This window comes from Eubalaena glacialis, chromosome 7 (genome assembly GCF_028564815.1).
Source record: "Eubalaena glacialis isolate mEubGla1 chromosome 7, mEubGla1.1.hap2.+ XY, whole genome shotgun sequence".
Taxonomy (NCBI): domain Eukaryota; kingdom Metazoa; phylum Chordata; class Mammalia; order Artiodactyla; family Balaenidae; genus Eubalaena; species Eubalaena glacialis.
This window is the reverse complement of record NC_083722.1, coordinates 1,988,851-2,007,682: the sequence shown is the minus strand read 5'-3', so window position 1 is coordinate 2,007,682 and position 18,832 is coordinate 1,988,851. Positions and strand designations below refer to the sequence as shown.

General features: G+C 49.3%; 1 protein-coding gene across 2 annotated transcripts; it reads left to right on the top strand.

Annotated features, from left to right (window-relative positions):
- The first annotated feature begins 8,743 nt into the window (after positions 1-8,743).
- SERPINB9 (serpin family B member 9) lies at positions 8,744-18,291 on the top strand. Of its 2 annotated transcripts, none has more exons than XM_061194774.1 (7): positions 8,744-8,862; positions 10,324-10,501; positions 11,937-12,074; positions 12,429-12,546; positions 13,894-14,036; positions 15,421-15,576; positions 16,638-18,291. In XM_061194774.1, exons 2-7 carry the CDS (start codon positions 10,334-10,336, stop codon positions 17,040-17,042), a joined length of 1,128 nt encoding a protein of 375 aa, XP_061050757.1. In that variant the 5' UTR covers positions 8,744-8,862; positions 10,324-10,333; the 3' UTR covers positions 17,043-18,291. The 2 variants fall into 2 exon arrangements, with proteins under 2 accessions (XP_061050757.1, XP_061050756.1); XM_061194773.1 differs by having other exon boundaries at positions 8,744-8,866.
- The last annotated feature ends 541 nt before the right edge of the window (positions 18,292-18,832 follow it).

Sequence of the window (18,832 nt, the reverse complement as noted above, 5' to 3'; positions counted from 1 at the left end):
TTGACTTGACCACATCCGCAAAGCCCCTCTTGCCACGTAAGGTGACCCAGTCACAGGTTTGGGGGATCAGGACGTGGACATCTTTGAGTGGCCCTTATTCTGCTGACCACACCCAGTGTCCACTGGCAGGGGTGCTGATGGCCAGGTGACCACAGCAAGGCATGGCTCCAGACCTTCCCTGATGGTCCTCGGGATCACTGACTTGCCTATGTGGCAGGCGAGTGGCACTTTTGCCATCAGTTTCTGAAGAATGCTGGGCAGAGAGGACAACTCAGGAAACTTGTTTTCCCTGCCCCTGAATCTCTCCTCTGCCCTGGCCGTGGCCTTCCTGGGAACAAAAGGAGACACGGCTGCCCAGATGGCCCAGAGGTGTGTGCCCGTCACACAGGAAGAACCAGGTACGTTTTTTCCTGTGATTCCATAGGGCTGATCTTTTCACAGCTTCACACCAGCTCATGAGAGCCAGTGGGGCCTGCAGATGGCAGGAGGGGCACCGTGGTGATGAAGAAAGGGCAGCCTTGGGTGGAAAACTGAGCTGTGGAGGACAGGGCATTTCCCAGTGTCACAGGAGAAATCAAGTCACAAGTTACGTTCTCTGGACCAGAACCTCAATGTATTATATAGCAAAATTGCATCTCTGATAAGGAAGGTAAGACTACAATTCTGTTTCACAAAAAGGCCAAGGATTTCAACCTTGTTTTATTTTAAATTTTGGCTAAAAGTGTACTTAAAACTGAAATGCAGCGAAGTGAACTTTTTGAAAAATGGGTCATTTTTTGTGTGTGATTATGCATAGTGAAAGAAGAACACAACACAAACGGGACCTTACATCTTCTGGAATTATTTAGGGGGAATATATTTCATTGCTCTGAAAGGTTATGTGACCTTATGTACAAAGGAAGTAGTGGATCATACTTTAGGGAAGTGGTCCTTAGTGTCTTTCTGTTTCAGGTTTCTTTGACGATCTGGTGAAAGTGTCCTGGAACATTGCCATCTGTACAACATTAATATAATTAATATATGATCAATATGATATATATAATTAATATGTAATATAATTAATAATAACAATAATATCAGGGGTGTGTGCACGCCCCCCTGAAGTGCATCCATGGATCCCAATTTGGGTTCCTTCCGGCTCGCTGGAGGACATAGTCTCTGGGCTGGTGTGGGATCAGGTTGGTGTGGGATACAGGAACAACCTAAATTCTCATTCTGACTTGACACGTAATCACAGTCGGGTCTGGAGAACTTCTGTAAAATTGCTGGTGAAACATTTTCATTTTTATTAGTGCTCTTTCCTGTATTCCCTGGGCCATGGTAGATTCAATCCCAAAGACATTTTTTTTTCTCTCTCTCTGTCTCCTGCTATCAAGCTTTCCTGGCCTGAATAAGTCTGCTACACTGGGTCTCAGCTGGGGGCCACTGTTCCCCCCTTGAAGGCAAGTGTCAATCTCTGGAGGCATTTTTGGTTGTCATAATTCAGGGAAGTGCAACTGGCATCTAGTGGGCGGATGCTAAACGGCCTGGTCTCGCAGAGGCAGCAGTGAGTGGTGGCGTGAAGCGAGATCTTGATTCCCTGCCCAGGAATTGAACCTGGGTAGCCTGGATGAAAACCAGGAATCCTAGCCACCAGACCCCCTGGCTCTTGCCCCCAGTGAAAAAGGCATTTCTCACGGAGGCAAAAACTGCAAAAACAGGTACAGAGTTTATTATTAGAGACATAGCGCAACAACAGGTGGGAGAGCTCACAGAGAAACAGTCTGTTTAGTTAAGACAGAAGCAGGGCAGAGATGCGCCCCCGGAGAGCAAGGGTGTGGGCGTCCCCCCTAGTGAGGAGGAGCCCAGTAAGGAGGCGGTGAAGTCATTCACATAGGGCAGCTCTTCCGGGTCTCTGTTCACCTTTGGCCAATTACCTGGTTTCTTTTTCCACACCTGCCCTGCCCTAGGACCCTCCCAGGACCCACGCAGCATGCGTGCCCAACTTTTTTTCCAAGATGGGATTTCAGCCCAGAGGCCTATGGGACGGCCTTAGCATCACCTATTCTGGGGTGGTGCCCCCTCCTTTATGACCCCCAAGGAGCCTTTCTGTGCATGTGCAGCATCTCCCTTGCCCCAAGGATGGGAATTATGTGACCTGTTGATCTATTACTCAAACAAGGTTAGCCCCTCTCTGCTCCTGCCACGATTGTTATCTTAAGGCGTCCACAGGAGACAAAGCCTGGCTATTTACCCTGTTTCTGTTGTTACTTCCATTTCGGAGAGCAAACAGGAGGCTGACTGTAAATGTCTAAGCTGGAGCCCATCTATCTCCCGTCTCAGGAAATGCAAACAGAAGACTAGTTGTAAGTGTCCGTCCTGAAGCCCACTTTTTCCTGCCCCATGAAATGTAAACAGGAGGCCAGTGGTAAATGCCTAGCTTGGGGCCCATCTCTCTCCTGCCTCTGTCCTACAGTGCACCGGGCGGCCCCTTCAAGGAAGGGTCATCTGGCCCCAAATGTCAATAGTGCTGCTGTTGAGAAACACTGAGCTGGACAATTAAATCAACCCCCTTTTCACGTAGGAACCCACCAAATCTTCAGTACGGACATCTGTTTGGAGATTGCTCTTTGGGGGATTAGTGGGCGATGCTCAAAGCCGGTGGTGGTATTTTCTGTTAACAAAGGTGGAGACAGTCACCAAGGTCCCCATCATTTCTCAATGAAGTTAACAAACGCAACACGCAGTGCTTTCTTAGAACTGCTGACTGGCTCAGTGAAGCAAATACATGAAGCTGTCAGGAAGTAGTATTCACACATTCCTGAAAAGGAAAACGAAAGAAACTACAGAAGAGAAGAGAATGAAGTAATACTCTACTGCCTTAAACATGTGCTTAGAGATACACATCTGCAACTACAATTTTGAAGTTTAATATTGTTTCTGAACTATGTCTTTCTCTTTTTTTTTATTGTTTCTGTCTCCCTGGTGTCAATCCCAATATGTCCATCCTCCTGCACCCAAACCTGCATCTCCCCCTTGACTCCCTGTCACCCACTGTGCTGTAGAAGGACCACCCTGGGTCCCCTCCAGTCTTACCTCAGTTGTTGGGCAGGTTCCCCGCCAAGATGTCTTAAATGTGCCCCCTTCTGAGCTGCACTGCTGCTACCCAGATTCAGAGTCTCACTGTATCTTCTCCACTAACATTTTAGCTGCTTCTTAATCGGTCTCTCCAAGTCCAGCCTGGTCCTCTCCTGTGTCTCATAAATCCACACCCTGACAGAATTTAGAAAGACTTTTCTAAATAAAAATCTCTTCATGAAACTGAAGCTTTAAATCTGCATAGCTTCTATGAAATTCCTTAGTCCAGAAAAACCCCTCCATAAGGCAATACTTGAAGTTACAACATTTTTGCCGTGGAATACACAGGGTGGTGGTGGTGTGAGATTAGCGAGCCGATGGAGGGTTCCCGGCCCTCTGACTGGTCGGCACTGCCAAGCATTCTTCTGTGGGACTCAAATACATCCCTCATCACGGCTCTTGGTGCCATCCCGTGGAGGTCACCTGCTCTGGGCTTGATCTCACTGGGGATGATGCTGGGTCCTTTGGTTGGCTGGGTCTTCCCAGGCAAGCACTGGTGATTCCCAGAATCTCCTGGTTAATTGGTGTTCATTTTTGAACATCAGCCTGACCTTTCAATGTTGGGGAATATTGGGACACAGGGAACCACCCGCCACCTTCTTGGTCACATGGCTCCTCCTCCCCTCCAGCTCCTCTTTCTTCTACGGAAGCTAAACTATTTGAAAGCAGGAGATGCGCAGAGGAGGGGAGCTGACCGTCACGCACTTTACATCGGAAACCAAGGAATCGCGGGGCACTTATCTCTCGGTTTCAGTGTATTGGGTACCCTTCCTGATTTGGCCCAACTTACATGTCGAGGCTCCTTCCCTGCCACTGTGCTCTCCCCAAGCCCCTCCCTGACAGGCATCCCCCCGAAGGCTCCAGGCCATTCGCAGAGGACCTTCCTTGCTCCCTGTCCTCTTAAGTTACCGGGAAGAACTCTCTTTCCGGCTGAAGAGCTATAGCATTTTTTGATAATCACATCCCACCGAGTCCTCTCAGTCATTTAACAAATACGTTTCAGACACTGTGGTTGATGCTATGGACACAAAAACGAGTCAAGGAGAGTTAGGCTGTCCTCAGGCTGGTCATCCAGTGTGGGAGACAGAAGCTTCTCCAGAAAGTCCCTCTGGAGTTAAGTGTCTGACGGGGATTTTCTTGGGGTATTTGGGTGTGGCTGCCACCCTCTGTTTTCTCAGAACGTCTAGAAAGTACCTCTGAGCATGTCTCTCATCAGACTGTGAGCCACCTCAGGTCACGGGTCATGTCCTCAGCTGGGTGCCCAGCACCCAGCCAGCGCCGGGCACGTGGGAGGGGCCGAGACCCCTCTGCTAATTGAGTTAACAAGTCTTCATTATGACACGACGACGCAGCACGACTTGGGGAAGCACTCATGGAAGAAACGCGTTGAGAGGGGAGAAAAGGTCTTCAGCGTTACGGAAACCTTTGCAGAATAGGGCCAGAGTCAGTGTGAGCGCTTCGTAGGCTGCTGGGAAATCCTGTCCGAGTCCCGCGGAGCTGTGATCTGCTAACAGCACCTGTAAATGACACAGGAAAGGCTGCCCGTGCGGCACGTCGGCCTCACTGGACATTACGAGGGAAAGAGGGACTGACCTTGGCTGTGGTCTCCCAGGGGCTGGTGCTGTGACCCAGTTACCGAGGCCTGCTTGTGTGCGCTTGCCAGATTTTCGGGCCAGCAACACAATTCTGTTATTTCTCTTGGGCCTGTCAGATCATGAAACAGGTACTTTGAAAAACACAAACCTCTTCCCTTCTCGACAGTGCTGGAAAATCCCCGAAAAATGCTTCCTTTGGGGGGCCTTGTTTTTCCCTTATCTGGCAGGATCCTTAACATTCAACCGGATAAGGAAATACTTTTCAGATACAATCGTACTTTCTTAAAATAATAAGACGGGGAAGATTTTGACTGGAAAAATAAACAGCATTTCAAAATCTCTCCATTGTTAATCTATCGCTGAAAGGACTTCACGTCCCCTGTGTATCTTTTATTGGGAGGAGAGGGAGAAAAAACGAAAAGTGTTTTCGTATTGAGAGCTCTGTTTTTTTGTCCTTGGTTAAATCCATCTTCTATCCCTGGGGATATTATCTGGATGGGAGGGAATTTTCCCCGGGTCTTGGTGCACAGAGGCTGCCCGCATCTGCGTTAGAGGAGAGAAAAGGCAGAGAGCTGAGAAGGCGAGAGGAAGCTTGCAGGAGGGGCTGCAGGCTCCAGGGCAAACTGGCTCAGCAAAACCAGAGCAGGTGGGAGTGTGGGCCGGGGAGGACGTCCGAGCCGTGTTTGCTGGTTCGGGCGTAAATGAGCTCACCGCGGCTGACTTGAGGTTGCCACATGTTTAGCAGCTGGCTTGCAGGAGCCAGGTCCAGCTCGTCACTGCACAGGACGCTCCAGCGGGCCTGCCAATTCCCCTGCCTCTCCTCCTGGGATCAGAGGCACTTCCCTTATGGCAGCACGGATGAGATCTGCCATGGCTGCTTAGGAGAGGCTGGGGCTAGAGCTAGTGACCAAGCAGTTGTCACTGGGAGAAGCGCTCACCTGGACTCCAGGTGGCAGGAGCGGCCCAGAAGGAAGGTCCTCTGGGAATGGCCTGGGAGGTCTGGGGGGCAGGGGAGGGGGTGTCTCAAGGAGGGAACTGGGGAGAGCACAGTGGCAGGGAAGGAGGCTCGAAATGCAAGTAGAAGCCCCCTCTGTCCTTTCTTCCTTCCTCGTTGACGCGCAGAACAAGGCAGGGCTCCCAGACGGCTGGATGCTAACTCGCGGGCAGGCGGTTAGTTGGTGTGTGTGGGCAAACAGGGATGCCAGAAGCTGCACCCCGTCCCTCCTGTTCCGGGGATCCCCGACGCCCTTCTCTTCCTCAGTCAGAGTCCTGAGCTGTGACCTTCGTCTGTCCTCTGTCAGACCATCCTCTGACTCACAGCAATGTGTATGGCACGAATATAAACACAGCAATTGGCTATGAGAACTTTTGAAATTAAAAAACATTTTAAAAGAGCGGGTGTTTTCTAGCTGTTTTACTCTTGTGTCCATAGGGCAGGGAAACCCCCAGAATTTGGGAAGAGTCTTGGTGTATTTATACAAAGAAAAAGAAGTCTGTGGATTGTCTTGAACCAGAACTCAGTGCCTAAGCGCTCTGGGGCGTGGGGATGAGGAGTGGGGCGTGGGTGATAGGTGTGTGTGTAGGTTTACCTAACGTTCAAGCTTTCCTTCCCAGATTAAAGCTGGAGGAGAGTTATGCCTTGGAGTCTTTTCTCTGCAGTTCAAGAATGACTGGTGTGTTTGAGAAGGCCAAGCCCGACTTTCCTGGAATGTTCACTACGAAGCATCACCCCAGGTTGCACACAGCAGTCGGTAGAGGCCAGCGAGGAAGGCAGCGCTCAGCACCGGTGCTCAGCTTCCCCCTCTCCATCAGGCGCCGCAAAACCAGCAGCATTTCGTTCTGCGGCAGGTTCTCTTCTCCAGAAAGAGGTACGCTTGCTATCCACACACCTTCCCCTCTGCCGACCTTGCCTTAATTTACATCAGTGATGCAATGAGTGCAGCGATTGAAATGGCAAAAAAAGTGTGTGCTCAGTGGTTTTTGAAAGTTTGTGCCGAGCATCCCGCAGCAGCGGGGAGTAGCCGAGGCGTCAGAGGTGTGACGGGTGTGGCTGAGAAGGTTGTGTTTGTCTTGCAGCATTTGGGACACCCCTGAGTGGTCCTGCCCTCCCCGCGTACCCCGGGATGGCTCCCCTCCCAGGCTGTGCCCGCTGTTTGTGGGTGTCCTTGGAGCGCCTCCGTGGTCCATAGGAGCTTATTACAAATGCAGAGTCTGGCCTAATACACTTTGATGAGACGCCAAGTGAATCACAGGCACGTGAAAGTCTGGGAAGCGCTGTCATGAAGGAAGAAGCATTGTCTTCCCCTTGGCTGAACCCCTGAGCCTCTCTGGGCGTTAGCTGCTTATAAAAACTGCTGCCCCTGCCCCTCGTGTTGAGGCCTGCTTCAGACTGTCCTTGGAATTTGTGAAATGTCCAAACCTATACTTTATGGGCTGTTCCTCAAATTTGTGAAGTGTTCTCGGTAGGGAACAGCTATGGCTTCACATTGTCTGAAAGGCAGTGGCTGCCTTCACAGTGCTGGGGGGACAGGTCCCCCACTGGGAGGCAGGGGAGGGGGGCTGGGCTGGAACGGGCCCCTGCTTTAGCAGGATGGGGAAGAATGGATAAGTAATGCTGTTTAATTTCCCTTCATAATCTGACATTTCTCCCCAGTTCCTTTCCTATGCTGCTCGCCAGCCCCCCCAAAACACACACACTCCCAGCAGTTCTGATTGGCCCCATCTCCTTCGTGGCTCGGCTTCTTCCTTCTGTAGAGACATGGAGCCAAGTAAGCAAGCAGAGGGTGAGCTGCTTAATCTTATTTACATGTGATGTACTTATTGTCTTTCATGTCCTGTAGGACTTTTAAAATATATATATATAACACTTTATGCCACTTTTAAATGAATCATTGAGAATTCATGTCATGCTGGGTCCTGTAATCACAGGTTTTCTAGCTCAACTTTTTGTCCAAGACCTATGGAGAAAGGGAAAGTTGGGAACTAGAACCACGTGATTAGAATGTAAGCAATGATTTTAAAGCATTGTTAATGTGTGATAACTGACATACATTCAAAACACTGAAACCTTGAAGTTTGTAACCCCTTCATATTCTGGAATGATGCTGGAATCAGGAGAAGACAGGAGTGATACCTAAAAGGATAATATGCAAAGTGATATTTTAGCCTTGTGCATGATTTTATGTTTTCAATGTACTACGTACGTATAGAACTGTTCAAGTTGTTATTTCCAATATTTATATTAGAAAAATCATATAGACACTTTATAATTTTAACCAGCTTTTAATAACACTTGTACTTACTGTATTGTAATAAATTTCACTTTTAACAGCAAAAAAAAAAAAAAGAAAGAAAGATATCATCCTGTCAACATGCTTCCGGTGGCTGGGGCCTCTGGCCGCCGGCCTGGGGTGAAGCTGACACAGGAGGCATGGGAGGAGTGTGGGCCCTGATGACCCTGAACCACTGAGACCCGCTGGAAGCCTGCCCCCCTAGGAGGCCCCGGCCGAGCCCCTCTGACTCCGTATCTGTTCTGCCGCTCGGCTTACACGTCGGCACCACAGCCCAAGCCCGGCGGTGGGCAAGGGCTCGGACCCCAGGGGCGCTGGCCTCTGCAAGTGGGCTCGGGTCCGCTGATGAGCGGCGGGCCCTGGAGGAGTCCTCCGTCCTGGCTGCATCTTCCATCGACGTAGGGCAGGCCCCGCTGGAAAGAGCCCCAGGCCCTCCGCACCTACAGCAGGAGCGCGCCTCTGCACCTGTGTCCGCTTCCTGGAAGTGGAAGAACCCAGGGGTCCGGGTCCTCTTCGCCCCTCTGCACGCGCCCCCCGTGTCCCTTCTCACTGGACACAGAGCCAGCCTGGCGGCCGCGCTTTCCCTTCCAAAACCTCGCGGGTCTCCGCCGCCGTCCCCGCCCCCGTCCCCGCGGTCGGGGTCGCGGCGGGACTGTGAGTCCCCGCGGCGCGGGGCTGGGCGGGGGCTGGGCGGGGGCTGGGCGGGGCTGGGGGGGGGGCTGGGGGTCGGCCCCGCCCACCCGTTCCCCCGGGCCGCGCCCCGCCCGCGGCGCCGGGAAGTCTTGGGCGGTGGGCGGCACGGGGCGCTGCAGTGGCCGGGTCTGCGCCTCGGGCGGTCGGGGTCCCGCGGAGCAGAGGAGGCAGGTGGGCCCGCGCGCGCGTGGGGGCCCCTCCCGCAGAGCGCGGGGCGGGCGGGGCGGCCTGTTTACCGGAGCGCTGGCTGTGCGGCTCGGGCCGGGGCGCAGGGTCGGGGAGAGTCGCGCAGGGTGGGGACTCAGACGCCGCCCGAGGCCGTGATGCTTGCGTGGAGAGGGAAGGGTGAGCGCCGTTAACCGGAGTCGGGCAAACAGTGCTTTCGGAGGCTCACACGTGGCTTGGAGGGGCTGCAGGGGTTCCGGAGGCCGGGGCAGGAGGCTGGGTCGTTTAGGGCAAGTGCGCTTTGAGCGTGTGAGGGATGAAGGGGGCCTGAGGCCAGCGGTTGGGTGAGAGAGGGTCTCATTTCCAAGGTGGGCCGGAGAAATGTGGGCGGGGGGACGATGCCGTGCCTCGTTCAGTTTCAGATGTGCCCCCAGTTTCAGACGACCTGCCCACCAGCGCGAACACCGCCGACCTCCCTGCTTCACAGACGCAGCCTCCCCGTTCTCGCTGGCTGTACCCCGTCACCCCGACTGTCCTCTCCTGGACCCCCCCTTCCTCCTTGCCTTTCCACTCCGGTGTCCCCCAGGCACTGGTTTCCCCTGTCATGCTCAGTCTACTCTGGAGGCTTTGGGTGGGAGGAATGAGGGAAGCTTCCAAATCCGTGTTTCTGAGCCAAAAACAAAAAACAGAACAAAACAATGCACGTTGTCTCGGCCCCGTTTCCAGTGTACAAGAGTCACCTGAGGTCTGGAGAACAGGAAGGGCAGGCACCCGGAGCTGGGTTACGGGTTACGGGATAATGGTTGGCCGTAGGGAGCCGAGGGCCATCAGGCTGAGCAGCCACTGTAGGTGACGGCTCTTTGCCTCACAGCCCATTTCACACCCGTTTCCAGCCTGTCTGGATACAATTCAGCATCTCATACATTTTTCAGGTATCAGCTGGCAAATGGGGAGACCATGGCCTGAGTCATAACTGAAAATCTCACGAGGAGTCTTCATAAATATATGCAAGAATAGACGTGGTGTTATGGGGACCAGGCAGAGCACCTACACGTTTTTCATCCGGGGTTTCCTCCCCTTCCTCCTCCCTGAGCCTGTCCTCCTCTTCGTATGGGGAAGGATTGGACTTCACTGCTCCCAGGAGCCGTGTGTGTGTGTGTGTGTGTGTGAGTGTGTGTGTGTGTGCATGTGCGCGCGCTAGTGCACCTGTGAGTGATTTCTGTTGATTTTCCCAAGGCTCTCAAGCTGGCTTGACCTGCTGCCAGTACCACACTTGGCTAATTACCTTAACATTGGACTTATTTTTTGGATGGAGAGCAACAGGAAATGGATCTCCCTCCATAAAATATTTTTGAGCTTTAAGATGAAAAAAAAAAGTACAATTCTAAAGTCGCCATGTGTCAGGTCAACAGCATTCAGGGTTTATTGAGGTGGCCTCCTTTCTCTTCGCTCTCTGCCTTCAGACCCAGCATCATGGACGCTCTTTCTGAAGCAAATGGCGCCTTTGCCCTCCGCCTTTTAAAGACACTGTGTCAAGATGACCCTTCACGCAACGTGTTTTATTCTCCCGTGAGCATCTCCTCTGCCCTGGCCATGGTCTTCCTGGGGGCAAAAGGAGACACTGCTGCCCAGTTGGCCCAGGTGAGCCTGGAGAAGGGACTCTTTTCCATTGTTATGTTCTGTCACCCCACTTCAGACCTCCTTCTCTAGAACTGCCCGAAGGAAGATGGGATGGACGCCTGGTGCACACGCGTGCTGTCTCGGGAGCTGGAGCTGCCTGGGGAACCAGAAGCAAAGGGCAGGGCTGAGGTCTCCGTGAGATCTTTTGGGGGAAAAGTTTTTCCAGTTGATAACCTGAATATGGCTATCAAAATTTTGTCCTAGCACTTTATCTTTGTTCAGGATATGATACCGAAATTGTTTGAAATCTCAACAGCTAAGATCTATCTCATTTTTAGAGTAAAAGACTTTGTAACTATAATGATTCACTGGTAAGAAGGGTAGGTTAATATCTGTCTCAAGTCAGTGGTATACCAACATGCCTTCCAGCTGAGTTTGGGGATAAGCAGAAGTATGCAAAGAGGGTGAAAAGGCATGTGCTTATTACGTGTACAGACTGCATAGGTGCTAGTTAGCTTAGTTTAACAAATATTCAGCAACATCAAAATGAGTCTGTCCCTGTCCCCAGGGGATTTTATAGAGCAGGCAAGAGACACGTGCCCAAGAGGAAACCAGAAGGCTGGTGTCATGGCAGAGCTCCCACCCTGCACACAAGCCCCTTCACCGTCGGGGCGCCTTTCTGTTTCAGTATGGTAATCATTTCCCAGATCATGTATGAGGGGGTGAAGGTTTCGGTGTAGAGGGGTATTCTTTATTCTTGATGAACTTTCCTATGTTTTAGGCCAGCCAATGAACCCTTATAGGAGCTTCATGTGGGAGCCCCCAGGTTGTCTGGTTACTTTACGAGGTGTGACATGGAACGGTCCTCACCCTCCCGTGCTCAACGGGAAAATAACAGGCACTCAGTGTGCGAAATCCATGTTGCTGCTTGTCACATCGAGGGAATTGCTTTCGAAGAGCGAGCTTTGGACTCTGTGTAAGCTGGCAGACTCTGAAAGTGCTGTCTCTCCCACTGTGATTTTTAATGCTTTTAACTGCATCCTTTTTATGGGGGGTAAATTTTAGAGGTAAGTTTGCCTCCATTTAGGGTACACTTAAACTTTCCTTGGGATGCAAGATTTTAAAATAGTTCCCTTTCTGAACCATTCTTGTCCTTTTCATTCTTTCCTGTGATTCATCTTCAAACAAGAGAGATCTACTGAGGCAGAAAAGCCACCTCTTTTACCCACATGTGTTCTGTTTTCTCTCCCCCCCCACCCCCCGCCTTTCTCTCTGTATCTTCCCCCTACCACCACATGGTGTTGCTCCTCTGGTATGTATTAAATTTGCACGTAGAATAAAAATAATGTCCTTTTAAAGGAACATTTTGTGAAGTATTTGGGAAAAACTTTTGCTCACAATTTTTGTTGAGACTGAAGAGCAATGTTGATGATTTTTAAATTATTTTTCTTAACAGGTGCTTTCTTTAAACACAGAGAAAGACATTCACGAGGATTTCCGGGCACTTCTCACCGAACTGAACAAGCCTGGCACTCAGTACTTGCTCAGAACGGCCAACAGGCTCTTTGGAGAGAAGACCTGTGAATTTCTCTCTGTAAGTTGAATCAACAGAACAATAAAAGTTGTAATCAAAATGTAGAGTCTGAGAGCAAGACTTCAGAGAACCGAAACTTATGAACATTATTTTAAAAACTTATAATTCTCTAACTATGCCTTGAATTATTTAAAATTTGACTACTTCTAAAATGCATTTATCCATTTCTGGTTATTCATGGCTTAGTACTTACCTATTTATAAACACTCATCTTTTAATATCTAGCAGACTAGGATGATCACTTTTAAGGGATGTCTGGTCTTTTTAATGTAAAGTATGTAGTGTTCAGAGTTTTTGGAACCTCGCTGACATTATATTTAGGAATACAGCCTCACTGACCACTTTCCTCCAAAGATCTTTAAGGAAGCCTGTCTTTGGTTCTACCACACTGAGCTGGAGCAGCTCTCCTTTGCCAAAGCTGCAGAGCCGTCCAGGAAACAGATCAACGCTTGGGTCTCAAAAAAGACTGAAGGTCAGAATTACACGTTATCCCCCCTCCCGCCCTCTCCTCCTCCTCCCCCGCTCCCTGCTCCTCTGACGTCACTAGTCTTTCATGGTCAGCGCCGGGTTGGCTGGGCCTCATGGCATATCTGAACCTTCATGGACTCCCAGAGGTTCTGATCAGATGCTGGGATTTTCAACAACAGAGACTTCATTTTGTCCATTCACCCAGGACCAGAGTGACTGATATGAAAAGAAACTCATAGGCCAGGTTTCCAGTTTAATAACTCACAGCAAAACATGCTTTCACTTGGCCGGTAATGTTCACGTGTTGGGTGAATCCAGCATCTCTGTAGGAAGGAAACTGACGGTCTGATCATACACTTGGGCTCCTCCGTCTAGAGTCCACGTGGACCTCCATCACATTACGCTTACATATCCTCCTGCTTCTTTCATGTCTTTTGCCTGCACTACCATCCTTAGATGTGAAAAACCTAGACTTGTAGGCCAGCTGCAAACCCTCTCTTGGGGCTGATGGATTCTGCAGACTTAAATCACTGTTTTGGGGGGAGTGGGGCCTTATTCGTTTCTGTTTCAGAGGGTGGCATGTTCTGGTCTTGGCCCCCGTGATCCCTGTGTGATGCTGGACCCACACAGGCCCCTCTGCACCAACTACACTTAGTACCACTAGGAACGATGCTATTTCCGTTAATAAGCGAGAGCCGTTTATTAACAAGTAAAGAACAAGAGGTTGTCTTTCCTTGAAGACTTAGCAGTCATCTCCCCTGTTCCTCTGGCGGCAGTGAATTAGCAGGGATGCTCTTAGTTCATTGAAAAGGTATGACTTGACCTCCAGGGGAAGAAGGGAGTACCTTTCACTTACCACCTGACCTTTTCTGAGAATGTCTGGAGGATCAAATAGTGAAATGTTTTCTGGAGGCTTCCAGAAGTTCATCAGTGCACTCACGCTGTCCATCGCTGGTGATTTCCCCTTTGAGCCATTCGTTGTGGCTGCCTGTGCCGTGTCCACGTGCAGTCGTGGAATGTTTGCCCTGGACGTAGCTTTGGGGCATTTGACCACATGAGGTGACCGTAGCCTCTCCAGCCCATCCCTTATTTTCTGTTTGTGTTGTTCTCCCACCTGGAGCAGAGTTTTCCTTGAGTGACGGGGAAGTGGTTCACGTCACTGACTTTGCAGATGTCCCGAAGTACCAGTGATAATAAATACCACCCGCGTGTGTGATTTCTGGATATACCAATCCAAACTCAGCAAATTTGAAAAAAGAATGTTTGGTTCTAGACTAATCATCAAGGATGTTCCAATAAGCCTTATCATGGTTGATTCATCATGCTTTGTATTCTCTACTTTTCCCTGAAGGTAAAATTCCAGAGTTGTTGCCGGGTAACTCAATTGATGAGCAGACCAGGCTGGTTCTCATCAACACAGTCTACTTCAAAGGAAGGTGGAATGAGCAATTCAACGAAGCGTACACAAGGGAGATGCCTTTTAGAGTAAACCAGGTGGGGGAAGCTTTTGAACATCCTGAGAATTTGATGAAGAAATTGAATGCAAAAATTAACTTTGTAAAAATATAAATGATTGGTTTAAAATAATTTGAAACTTAATATTTCTGAATGAAATTTTAAACTCAGTAGATAAGAACTGAAGGTATAAAAAACACTTTCTGCCGGTACTTTTTTGCATTTTATTACTGCTTCTACTGCCTTGATAATTTCTTATGCAGTCATTGCTGTATGAATGTGTCCATCATACATTCATTTCTGGAAACTCAAGGTTTTCTTTTAAGCCCAAATTGCTCAGATAGAAAGCAAAAAAAAAAAAAAATTTTTTTTAAACAGCCCACAGGTGTTAAGGAAGTGTGTGATATGTGTGTGACGGGGGGAGGGGACAGAGGGAGAGAAAGTGAAAACATATTTCTTTAATCAGGTATTTAAAAAATGCGAATAAATATAGACTTGATTTGCTGTTAATTAATTTCTCATTATAAATTAAGTATTTATAGCTTTCTAATATTAAAACTGACAAAGACCTTAGTCTTGACATTGACGTGTAACTTCGATTTAGGCAGGCATTAAAATAGTTTGCCAAACCCCTCAGCCCCTAAAACAAAATACGATTTTAATGCAATTAGGAAATTTATAGGAGTAAAACCCTTTTCTTAGAATAAGGTGTACTTTAAATAATCAGCCTTCTAATTGCAAAGGGGGAAGGGGGAGAACAACTTTTCGGGCATGGATTTTAGAAACTATCTTAATTTTTATAATAGGTGACCTGTGTCAACTTTTTAAAATGAATTTAATCAGTGTAGTATTTCAGTTAACTTCTGCATGCATATAGCATTTCTGTGTTTAAAAAAAGTTATTTCCTCAAATTAGCGTATCAGAATTGAGACAATCGGATTTAAGTGCATGAAGACCCATGTGGCTCTTTCCACTTGCTGCCACGCTGCTTTCTGAGCCTGTGCATCCATCTACATTCTGGACCACATTGCTGTGAAACTATAGGTTTCATCCCACTTTATCATAAAACCTTTTTCTAATTCAATAGGAATAGTTTTCTATTTAACTTCATTTGATTATACTGTTTGGTTAGGTGTATTTGCTGGGCGTATTTTAACTGTGGCAAATCTGACTTCCTTTTCTGGAAAATGCAGAGCGTCACATTTATTTTGCTGAAGGAAACATCTCCTTTCCCAGGCTAGCACCTGTCTGCTGACGGCAGATGCCTTGTGATGGGAACAGGAAGATGCTGGTGGGCAGTCTGTAAATATGCACTAGGGCACAAATCCTATTTCCATCCCGGGTGCTGCAAACACTCTGGAGTCTTGTTGCCTTGTTCAAGAATCTGCTTTTAATTCCGGGCTCATGTGTTTACTCCCGGCAGAAGGAGCAAAGGCCGGTGCAGATGATGTTTCAGGAAGGCACGTTTAGACTCGCGCACATCGAGGAGGTGCAGGCCCAGGTCCTCGAGCTGCCCTACGCGGGTGAGGAGCTCAGCATGGTCATCCTGCTTCCTGACGACCACGTGGCTCTGAGCTCGGTGAGTTGAACCCTGCGACACCCTCGTATCCTTGCTTCTAGGCTAGAAGTCAAGCCCCTCCTCCACCTTTGGGGTGCACCTTTCAGGCTGGGATGCGGGCAACCAGGAGCAGGCAGTGTTCAGGCTCTTGGGCTCTGGATGCAACGGTTATTCAAGACCTACTTCTCCCGTTATCGCCACGTGACCTTGTCACATCACTCATCCCGGCCTTTGTCTTCTCACATGCGGACAAGGCTAACATCTGCCTGATAGCCTAATTACGAGGATAAAATGGGGGTAGTTCAGGTAACAGGCATAGCACACTGGCTGGTCCACAATAAGCCCTGTGTAAATGGGATCCACTGTTATTATCATAATCATTGTTATGAGCGTTATATTTTCATGTCTCTGTTCAGAACCTGAGACAGGGAATGACCTAACATGGGGGCAGGGGACGAGGCAGGAGCCTCACTCAAGGGGCAGAGCCAGAAACTCCCAAGATGGCTCTTCCCAGCCGCCTTGCTTCTTCTGGCGTGGATCCCTAGGCTGAGAGCCGACCGCTGCCCAGTAGATTCTAGCCGGGCGTTGGGTGGCAGGCAGCGTCCCCATGTCCTGTGGGCCGAGCTGCAGCCGTGGGCCTCTCCCTGTGAGGTCTCTTCTCCAGAAAGCACACGGGCCCCACCTCGGGGGAGATCTCCCTTCGGGGCGGGCTACACCGAGAGCCCTTTCTTTCCCATCTCTTTTCTAAGCAGCAATGTCTTGGTGCCTTCAAAAATAATCAAAGTTCAAAGCAAAAAAAGCAGCGTCAGCTGGGCCTTGAGAATTGTCAGGATAAAGTCTGTCTCCTGCAAGCTGTGGCTGAGGAGAGAGCAGCCAGGGTCCGGTGGCTCTGGGCTGCCCGGGCACCTCCCCGCCAGCCCCCAGCTTGGAAGGAAGCCGAGTGTGAACTAGTGCCAGTATGAGATCTCACACCTGTCCCGGCAGGTGACGGGGGCGCTGGTCCTTCTGCGAGAGGAGAAAGGGTCGGGGGTGCCTGACATGTGCTGAAGTAGGAATCACAAAGTGGAATTCTGGTCTTTCAGGTGGAAAAACATCTCACTTTTGAGAAATTCCTCGCCTGGACCCACCCAGACTGCATGAAAAGCACAGAAGTGGAAGTTTTCCTCCCGAGATTTAAACTGGAAGAGGCTTATGACCTGGGGTCTGTGCTGCAGGGTCTGGGGGTGGTTGACGCCTTCCAGCAGGGCAGGGCTGACTTCTCGGCCATGTCAGCCGACAGCGACCTGTGTCTGTCCAGGTTTGCGCACAAGAGTTTGGTGGAGGTGAACGAGGAAGGCACGGAGGCCGTGGCCGCTTTGGCCGTGACAGTGGTGGAGTGTTGCATGGAGTCTGGACCCAGGTTCTGTGCCGACCGCCCCTTTCTTTTCTTCATCAGGCACAACAAAGCCAGCAGCATTCTCTTCTGCGGCAGGCTTTCCTCCCCATAGGGGATGCACTCACCGTGCGTGGGAGCTTTTCCCTCTCTGTGTCCCCAAATCCCACTCCACAGCGCCCGGAGGATGGGCCTGGGCAGGTTCCCACCTGGCTGCATGATCCGCCAGCACAATCCCTCGCTTCTTCCCCTGCTGACCACTTGTTTGTGCTACTTAACCAGGATCGCGGGACAGGAGACCTTAACGATTCCCTGCTGTATTTGAGATGCAGCCCAAACCCCACAGGACGGGAGGCAAAGTGCTCCTCTGTGGCCCCACACTTACTTCCCACTCATTCCATGTACCATCGTCTCGAGTTACGCTGTGTTCTCAACTCTGGTCACATACTTGCCTCAGGCCATTTCAGTAGTAATAGATGCTACTCGCTATCGCTACCATTTTATAGATTTCCTGGTGCTTGTGCTTTTTAGGAAGTTTCTTTAATGCTCATTTTCATTTTGTCTTTCTTTAACATTCATTGGTCACCACGAATGTTCCAAATATCGCATCAGGTGCTGGGGCCGCAAAGGGGTGGAGTCACGGCCCTCTGGCACCTGCCTGCTAGTGCCCATGCCGGAATTAGGCAGCTTTGAGGACAACGAGGCTGGACTCGGTGATGCCCTTAAACTTACCATGTGACCCCTTGTAGGGATCACACCTTTCTTCGTGTTACTGTATTTCTGCACCTCGAACTCTAACGGTAAAAATTCCATTCAACCGTTAAAGCTCATTTCCAATGTCTTCTTCTCCGAGAAATGTTTCCTCTTCTGCGTAACCAGACGTGCGTCTTTGAACTCTCACTGCACCGAGGGAGGGCATGTCTCTTATGGTAGTTGCGTTCTCCAGCTAGACTCTAAGTTCATCAGGGGTTGGGACTGTGTTTTACACATCAGTGTGCCACTTATTGTGCACCGATAAGCAGTTTGATCGTTGATGAGCTCTGTGACTTAAAAAAAAAACGGATTAGAAATCAGCGATTTTATTGGGTTTTTTTTATCGAGGTGAAATTCACATAACATAAAATGACCATTTTAAAGTGAACAGTGCATTGGCCTTTAACAATGTTGTGCAACCACCACGGTGATCTAGTTCCAAAAATATTTTATCACCCCAGTGGAAAACCCTGTACCCACTAAGCAGTTACTCCCCATTCCCTCCTCCTCCCAACCCCCGGCAGACACCAACCTGCTTTCCATCTCCATGGATGTACCTGTGCTGGTAATTTCATGTAAGTTGAGTAGTATAATATATACCATATACTCCTTTTGTGTCTGGCTTCTTTCGCCTCGCATAATGTGCTCAAGGTTCATCCATGTTGTAGCAGGTGTCAGCACTTCATCCTTTTTTATGATTGAATAATATTGCATTGTATGGATAGAGCACATTTTGTTTATCCAACCATCCATTGATGGACATTTGGTTTGTTTTCACCCTTCGGCTATTTGTGAGTAATCCCGCTATGAATGTGCACGTACGTGTATTTATTGGAATATTTGTTTTTCATTCTTTTGGGTACAATACCTAGGAGGAAATTGCTGGGTCATATGGTAATTCTATGTTTAACTTTTTGAGAAACCACCAAACTTCTTTCCACAGTGGCTGCTTTCCACTGGCACTGTATAAGGGTTCCAATTTCCCCACAGCCTTGCCAATACTTGTTATTTTCTTTCTTTTTAAAAAAAAAATTATGGCCATCCCAGTGAGTGGGAAGTGATATCTCATGTAGTTTTCATTTGTATTTCCCTAACGACTAATAATGTTGAGCATCTTTTCACGTGCTTACTGACCGTTTGTATATATCTTCT